This window comes from Nomia melanderi, chromosome 6 (genome assembly GCF_051020985.1).
Source record: "Nomia melanderi isolate GNS246 chromosome 6, iyNomMela1, whole genome shotgun sequence".
In the NCBI taxonomy this organism is placed as follows: Eukaryota; Metazoa; Arthropoda; class Insecta; order Hymenoptera; family Halictidae; genus Nomia; species Nomia melanderi.
Genome location: NC_135004.1, coordinates 15,440,842 through 15,449,541, shown reverse-complemented (window position 1 = coordinate 15,449,541; position 8,700 = coordinate 15,440,842). Strand labels below are relative to the sequence as shown.

The window sequence follows — 8,700 nt, the reverse complement described above, 5'->3', positions numbered from 1 at the left end:
TTGCACAACTCGCGACTGCTAGAAGCAGTTCCGAACTTTTGCGCGGTAAGTTTGGGAAGGTTGCCGAGGTAAGTCAACCACAATGAAATTTAATGTACCCTACAAAAACAAAACGTGCACTCTCGGTATGGCTGACGTAAATATATTCAAGAATAAAGTGTTTACCGAAACAGACGTGCGTTTAAAGCTGCATCTCGATTAGCTGGCCGCGGTGTCGCGGAAATTTTTGGTGATGTACGCGAGTGGATTCAGGAAACATAAATCTCGCGCGATTTTACGCGTCTGATGATTCAGATTTACGATATTTCGTTGCAGTCACTGTTCACAGTCTGTCACAATAGAATCATTTCTCGAATGACTCGGCTCGACATGGATTCCGTCGTTTCCTTTACAAACATTTAAATGTATCTACTAAATTGGCTATGTAATTGTCTATCATATAATTCTCATGTAGTAGATCTATCGATTTATGCTGTTTATTCTATTATATTTATAAAAAACACTTCACACTGTAAAAACTAAAAATGCACTTTATAAAAATTCAGTTAAAAATGGAAAATCAAATTTCTGATGCTTCTTTCTCGAAATTAATGAACTTGTAAAATTTGTTTAATGAGTCTGTCATTGGCACACTGTTTTTACTTCTCTGTCTTACAAGCATGTATTCCCAAATTGTAAAATGTCTGTGTAAATTGTAAAATTGTAAAATTGTAAAATGTCTGTGTTTTACGCGTGTTATCGAATGGGAAATCGCCAACATGTCTGTTCATGGTTAACCGTTTTTACTTTCGGTCTTCTCAAGCGAAGAACAGAACCGTTTAATGTTGGTACACAGCGTCTATAAAGATGCAACATTCCATGTCCTTGCTGTAACTTATAGACTATAGTTAAGTGGAGTACACTTCCTGCATAAATTTTCATGTTCAATGTCTTGTCGTTGGAGTGAGTATACTGTTGCATGCAATTATAGTTTCTATGAAGCATTGTTAAAGCGAAAGAATTACTACTCTGACGTGCGTGTCGTAAGTATTATGTTATCACGTACGTAGTTAGATAAATTTTAAGATACGTCCTGTAAAGGTCGCGTTAACATTTGTAAACGGCACTCTGTATTTTCTATTTAATAGTTTTGAACTTGACATTCGAATGGTCTCGGACTTTACATATTAATTTGTAATATAGAATACACACACACACACACACAATAATAATAATAATATATATAATATAATAATATATATAGAAAACTATAAAATAATTTTATAATTTTATAATTTTATGTAAATCAATTTAAAATAATTTTTAAATAGAGCCATCTAAAATTTTAAAGTGACCTTTACAGGATGAGCCATTTTATATATATGTACAGCACAGTATGTTCTATAGTGTGTTACACATATATAGAATTAATAATATATGAAACATTGATATATGAGCATCCAAAGATAACTGTTCTCCAGCAGCGGCGATATCCAGGATCCTTCCTTGCTACGATGGATAACCGAACTTTGTGGGTAAACGCGTAGAACGTCGTTTATCGATCGAGTCGCCGATTCATATCTCAGATCGCAGACGTTGCAGATTAAGATATTTGTGTGCTTATAAATCAAATAAATGAGGTTCATTTAGATAACCCCTTCTAAATTTAAAATCCAATTCGACAAATCTAAATCTTACTCCCTTATCCTTAACATGAATTAAATATTACCTGTGCATTATCAATCTTTAACCCTTACAGTAACCATAGCTACAGAACCATAGAATTCTTGTCTTTCTCTATTAATTTATTAACGAAGTCTTATCAAGCACAGCTGTGAAGGAAATTATAAGACAAAGGGATAACGGAATTTGATATTAATCGGGATGGTATATTACAATTAATAACACCAGCAAATGAAACTGCAAACGAACAATTGGAACGTAATACGAAATTTTAATAACTTTTGAAGCAAACTGCCAGAAGCTTAACACTAGGTTTACGGGCATTTATTGTACAGTTTATTCTATTGTTCCTGGGGAAGTTGATATTCATTTAGATTTTGGAAATTTTTGATGTAGAAATAGACAATCAGGATTCATATTCGTGTAATTAATGAAAACCGATTGAAACATTTACCAAATAATGTTTATAAAATTCAATCTACGTCAAATTGACGTAAACCTAGTGTTAAAGGTACTAGACACACGGAAGAATGACCTTAACGATACATTCGAAGGTCATGAAAGGTTGCCAGTTTTCCAATTACTACAGATCCTCTTTTCTAAACAACTTCTTCGCAACATATTTCAAGCTGTTGAAAATCGCGAGAACAAATTTAACCGTTTACCTCTCGAATTATCGAGATAATCAGAACTCTTAATACTGTCTCTACAAGTCTTTCATGCACACTATTGCGATTCATCAATTCGTTTCCCAGTTTCTTCACGTTTCACGAGTCGAACTTTATCCTGTTGCTCCTCGGGGCGATTTTGTTCTCTATCGGAGGATCCTCGTACTCTAGCCTGTTGTTCACTCCAGTGTTCGACGCGGCTTCAGCCTGTATCCTGTTCTCGTAATTGTAAACGATCGGTTTCCTGTCTTTCGGGGCGATCTTGTTCTGTATCGTTGTGAACGTGCTCGTCGGCCGAGACCCGTGATACGTTCCGATACCGGCGGTGAGTCCGTGCCACGTGTACGACGTGTCCTCTTCCACGTTCTCGTGCACCTCGTAAGTGTGCTGGCCGTTGTTCACGCTGCCCTGGCCTCCGTGGACGCCTGGAAATATATTTTCATTCACTGTTTCGGATGAACACATTGAAAATGTGTGAACACGCCGTGAAAACGCGGGATTCTGAGTCTATCGCTCGAGCGCCGGGCCCGGAATAATGATTTCTGGATTTCCATTTCTGGATGTGACGAATATGCGATTAACCAGTTAACTGTGGAATTTAGTTGGAAAAACCGATTCCACCGATAAGAAGGTCGTCGATCTACAAACGATATAAAACGAGAAAGAGTCATCGAAATGTACACGGCTGTCGTCGGAACCTTGTGTCGCTCGTGAAAATCGACTATCTAAATGAAATTCCCGCGTTCGTTGTATCCTTCTTTGACACACGCGTACTCTTTACAAGTATTGAAGTAACTCGGTCGCTACTGTTTATCACACGATCAGTTCGAACCGTAATTGCTACGTTGGTATTCCTTATGACTACTGTTTGTCGTCTACGTCTGTTACCTGTCATTTCCGTTTCCCATGAATCCTATCACACACTTTCCCACGAACTTCAAATTGTTATCGGTAGTATTTACAATTTACAAGTAAAACGTAACTGACCGTTGTATTTGCAAATTGCTCGGAAAAGGTCGAAACGAATGGGACGTTTTCTTGTCGATGCAATGGATCAACGTGCAATAATTGGAATACAATAATCGATTGCGTAAGAAACGTCCGGTTTTCTATAAATATATTCCTTATTTGTACTTTCTTTTTGATTATTTTCTATATATACTGTTGTATTTGCTGTTTTAAGTTGTCGATTAATGATAATAGGAATCGTCTTCGTTCAGTTTGTACATTTTACGTGTCGCAATTCTCGTGATCAACAGTGCGCATAGGCAAACAGGTGAGATATTTACCATGATTTCCATTACCACCATGACCACCATGCCCACCATGACCCATGTGCCCTCCATGACCACCGTGACCACCATAACTACCGAACAAACCGTGATTACCAACCAGAAGATTCGACAGCGCGTTCAAACCGAACGGATCTTTATTCGAAAACTTGATGGTTCTTTTAGTCTGCTGCTGTTTCAACCGTTGCTGTTGTATCTGATCGCGTTGCTGCCTCTGTCGTTCCCGCTGCGCCGCCAGTCTGTCCCTCCTTTCCTGTCGTATTCGTTGATACTCTTCCGCATTCTGCGCCCTTTGACCCGACGTCGATTTAACTAGATTTCCAACCGCTTCGAGCGTCGATATTGGAATCTGGAGAAACAGAAGGAATTTCCCGCAGAGGAACGCTACTGAGTTTATGAACCTGAAAGGTTATTTATTTATTGCATACCTGCAGGACGTTGCCGATCGTCTGCGAAGTTTCCGGAACGAAACCCTGCGCCGCGACTGCAGTCTGTCTGATCGCTGTGATCGGGATCTAATAAAAAGATTGTATTTAGTAGCAGTTAACTGCGTGGAACGTGGGAAATTTGGTTGCGAGCGTTGGTGTCAAAGGAAAGTGTGTGGGAAACATGGGAAATGGAAATGAGGAAGATATGGGACATGTGGGAAATGTAGGAAGTATGGAAAATTTGGTTGCCAGCGTTGGTGTCAAAGGAAAGTGTGTGGGAAATGCGGGAAATGAGAAAGATATGGAAAATGAAAATATGGGAAATGTGGGAAGTATGGAAAATGAAAATATGAGAAATGTGGAAAGTATGGAAAATGAAAATATGGGAAATGTGAGAAGTATGGAAAATGAAAATATGGAAAATGTGGAAAGCATGGAAAATGAAAATATGGGAAATGTGGAAAGTATGAAAAATGAAAATATGGGAAATGTGGGAAGTATGGAAAATGAAAATATGGGAAATGTGGGAAGTATGGAAAATTTGGTTGCGAGCATTGATGTTAAAGGAAAGTGCCTGAGAAATATGGGAAATGCGGGAAATGAGGAATATATGGAAAATGAAGGTATGGGACATGTGCGAAATATGGAAAATTTGTAAAATGTTGAAAATATGGAGAACACACAAAGCAGAATTAGTGATGAAACGTTCCAAAATGGTCAAAATTTTCTCCTGCGGAGAACTTACGTTGAAAATGTGGTCAATGACATGTCCACCCTCGTCCGGACCAGTTTGGCGCTTGATCCTCAGACCGGTCTGCAATAAAAAGTATCCGAGTCGATATTTCATTCGCGTGACGCATTCGTAACCCGACCCACGCAGTCCGGCGAGCCCGCGATTGTGAATTTGGGCGAGCGTAGTTTACGACGATGAGTAGATTCGCTCGCGAACGTATCGCGTGCCCACGTTCCCCGCCGGCTTTCACTTTCCTACATATAAAGAGCGTTAAGCGATTTTCTGCGTGCCCCATTATCCAAAAGGTCAGCGTGCCTTGTCGGTGCGCGTCATTGCCTCTTCGAACGGTTTGTTTCTGTCGTGACGTAGCGAGAATCGTGACGTCACGGTGTCTGCGATCGCCTTGTTTCGCAATTATTCGAGATTTTTATGTGGGAAATTTCTATGCAGCAAAATTAGCAATTACAATACTGTGATTAAACTCTCGTAACTCTTATCAACTTCGCAAGGAAATCTGACATTGAAACATTAAGTACGACACAATAGAAACGTATTGTTTACATTAATCACTCACATTCAGTATCACTAATATCAACAAACAGAGTTAGATAAGAATATTTACACTACCTGAATCTTAACACGAAACACAAACACAAGATTCAATCAATTCACGCTTCGAAATCTAGTACTCTTTAAATAATTATATTTTCATTCGAAGAAGCCAATCGAAAATTTTCAACCGAATTCAATAGATCTAAATATTGTATACTTATTTTTCACAATTTTTCAAATATTCTTTTCCTAATAATGATTAACGACAAACTAGTATCGATTACAGTTCAGAAATAGATCACAGGTGCTAACGATCGCGTAGTTTTCAAGTACAACCCCGAATGAAATAAGACAAGGGGTTAAGGGTCGAGGGTTAAGTGTAACTGGAAAAATTCTTACCCCCGTGGAAACAAAGAAGCAAAGGGCACCGACGAAGAGGAACGTTGTTCCGGACATGTTTGTTTTTCTCGTAAAATCTTCGTAGGATGTATCGAGCGATCTTCTCGATCGACGGACTGCGGAACGCGTCGACGATCCAGCGATCTATAAGGGTGGCTGCGAGATCCCACGCCGAGCGTCGACCAATCAGATTCCCGGGGCGATCCTTTTGACCACTGGTCCTTTCTATTTCACGTAATCCGCGCGCGTCCCCTCCTTTTGTCCTCTTTCACCGGCGCGGGATCTTGTCACCTTCTTTCCACCTATGCGACAACGTGGGTGGAATCAGTGTCACCTGGGACAGCTGCTCGGAGGCGTGGAAAAAGCGCAGCGACGGTGGTGAACGCTGCATCGGGAGGATCCTTTCGCGAACCGCGTATTTTTGTACAGCGTCTGTCAAACGCTTGGGACCACTACGTTCGATGACACGTGTTAGGAGTTAACACTATATTTAACACTTTGACTGCCACGTCGCCCGAATTGGGTGACATTATTTTTTACAGAAACTTGGACATTGATAGGACATTGAATTCATTTAAAAACCATCGTCTTTGTCTAGTTAGAAAATGTTAAGTATCGCTAACGAAATACTTCTGAGTGCAAAGGGTTAATTGTGTATCTGTAAACGTTTCATTTGTGGAGTCTAAATGAACAATTTTTCTGAGACTAATAGAATGAACTGTAGATTGAAGATCTATAAATCTAGTGTTAATATTAAGTATTAACTAGTGTTAACTACCAGACAGTAGTTAACTTAAATGCCAGTTGTTTCTATAAATTCATTGACAGACACAAAATTGAATTGCACCTTTTATAAAATAAAATTCTAAATTTTCTAAAAAAGTTTTATTGATGTACAAAAGTTACAGAGTGTAAACTATTACGTATTCAGGTGTTTGACCTTGAGCTGACCGTGAAAGGTCCCGTAAAGGTTAAAATTCTTAAGCAGAATCCTCTAACAAACGTCTTTCTCAGTTTTTTCTAATATTTATATTTAATACATCTATGATAATGTACAAAAATTCTCAATTAAACATTACTTGTACAAAACGGAGGTTTCCTTAACCTCCCAGTGGTCCCAAACCTTTGAACGGCAGCGTACACGTCGATCGTAAAAAGTGAAAGAGACTTTGACAGTTCAATGGAAATGGAAGCAGTTAAATCGAAGACATTTGAAATCATTTATGGAAATGAGCCAATCCTCGCGCGCTATTATCTCCGGTTCCAAGTACGATCGATGAATAAATTCATTGCCGATCGGTTACATGCTTATACGAAGGTGTTTACAAAGTACAGAATCGTTCGTAACGGGCACCTGGAAAATGGAAAGCAATGACGCAAGCAGTTACAGCTGACCATCCTTATTAGACACGACTGGATTGTAAATCTCTCCGCATTTATGGCCGCTGGAAACCCCCGAGAAAAGATGTAGGAGGAAATCGAATAAGACTCCATTGCGTCTCACATCACTCTTTCCCTCGAACTTCCCGAAGCCATTAATGCCGTCGATAAAAATGGCACTCCGTCTTAGATCAAACGTAACGATCAACGCGCAAACACACCTGAACTCCTAGAACTATTAATTACCTAACGATATCATAAATTATCCCACAAACAGAACCAACCACCGAATCAACGAATCAATTAACAATCAACGCCATGTTTATCTATCGAATCAAATCGATTATCCTATTGTTCACGCGTCAGTGATCCTATCTCTCCGTGTAACCCTAATCGTACCACGTGTTTATAATACCACGATGTGATCAGTCATGAGAATAAAATGATTTTTGTAAATTTTCAAAGCTCATAGAAACTTTTAAACGCAATATGAAATAATCAAAATATTTCAGTGAAAAGTTCAAATATGACTAAAAATCACATCATGGCCTGATTAGGGTTGAACATTTCGAGATTACCCTACATTCCGCTGAACCGGTGTATGTCAAGCTGATCCAAGCGAAGCTTCGATGTATTCAGACACAACACTCGGGAGTAACTTCGGCGAATGAAAATGAAATCGATTACCCTCTGCGCGACACTGCTCCGCGACAATCGGTGTTCGGCGAACGATGAACCACGTCGTTCGACTCGTGAAGATCTACCGCGGTGAACCACATATAAAGAGCCGGCCGAGGGATCCCACGCTGGCCGCCGACCAATCGAAGCAACTGGCAAGGTGCTTTCTACTTACCACAATCGGTCTCCTCGGATTCGCGCTCGATCCCGTCTGTCCTCTTTCGCCGATTATTCGCCCGCAGGTGGAGCCCGGCATGTGGGTCGGAGCTAAGTTACATAAACATCGGACGATGATCTTCGCCGGTGGCGTAACTCGATCGGACCCACAGCTTTTGTGCGTATTTTTCGGCGACCTGTTTCGGTGGCCTTCGAATCCGATGAATACCGTCGCGTGTTCTAAACGTTCACCTGATCGTCTGGCTGTACATACCATCCCTTTCGAAGTGATGCATCTAGAAACCTCTTCGTCCCTTTCGTCATCGCGCTGCATCCTTTTCAGGGATGACTTTGTACGCGTATGTACCCATAGTGCGGCTAAACTGTTTTCTGGAGGAAACTGAGTAACTGAGGTATGAGTGATACAAGCAAGTGCTTCGGTCAATAATTAATTATTGATTGATATTATAATATCAATAATTAATTGTTGATCAATAGTTAATACTGATATTATAATATCAACCAATAATTAATTATTGATCAATAGTTAATATTGATATTATAATATGAATCAATAATTAATTACTGGTCAATAGTTAGTATTGATATTATAATATCAATCAATAATTAATTACTGATCAATAGTTAATATTGATACTATTAATATCAATCAATAATTAATTATCGATCAATAGTTAATACTGATATTATAGTATCAATCAATAATTAATTATCGATCAATAGTTAATACT

General features: G+C 39.3%; 1 protein-coding gene across 3 annotated transcripts; it reads right to left on the bottom strand.

The window, feature by feature from the left end:
• Positions 1 to 1,324: 1,324 nt before the first annotated feature.
• LOC116430087 (uncharacterized) lies at positions 1,325 to 8,697 on the bottom strand. 3 transcript variants are annotated; one of them, XM_076368326.1, is made up of 6 exons: positions 7,089 to 8,697; positions 5,735 to 6,036; positions 4,796 to 4,864; positions 4,051 to 4,137; positions 3,620 to 3,971; positions 1,325 to 2,755 (listed from the first exon to the last, which is right to left on the bottom strand). In XM_076368326.1, the coding sequence occupies exons 2-6, from the start codon at positions 5,789 to 5,791 to the stop codon at positions 2,430 to 2,432; spliced, it is 891 nt and encodes a 296-aa protein (XP_076224441.1). In that variant the 5' UTR covers positions 5,792 to 6,036; positions 7,089 to 8,697; the 3' UTR covers positions 1,325 to 2,429. The 3 variants fall into 3 exon arrangements, with proteins under 3 accessions (XP_076224441.1, XP_076224442.1, XP_031839619.2); XM_076368327.1 differs by having other exon boundaries at positions 7,693 to 8,697; XM_031983759.2 differs by having other exon boundaries at positions 7,802 to 8,697.
• Between the last annotated feature and the right edge of the window lie 3 nt (positions 8,698 to 8,700).

Coding starts and splice junctions, on each gene's coding strand:
- LOC116430087 (XM_076368326.1), bottom strand. CDS start 5,791: ATGTCCGGAACAACGTTCCTCTTCGTCGGTGCCCTTTGCTTCTTTGTT. Junction 4,138..4,795: donor TCATTGACCACATTTTCAAC/GTAAGTTCTCCG, acceptor TCTTTTTATTAG/ATCCCGATCACAGCGATCAG. Junction 3,972..4,050: donor CGATCGGCAACGTCCTGCAG/GTATGCAATAAA, acceptor CTGTTTCTCCAG/ATTCCAATATCGACGCTCGA.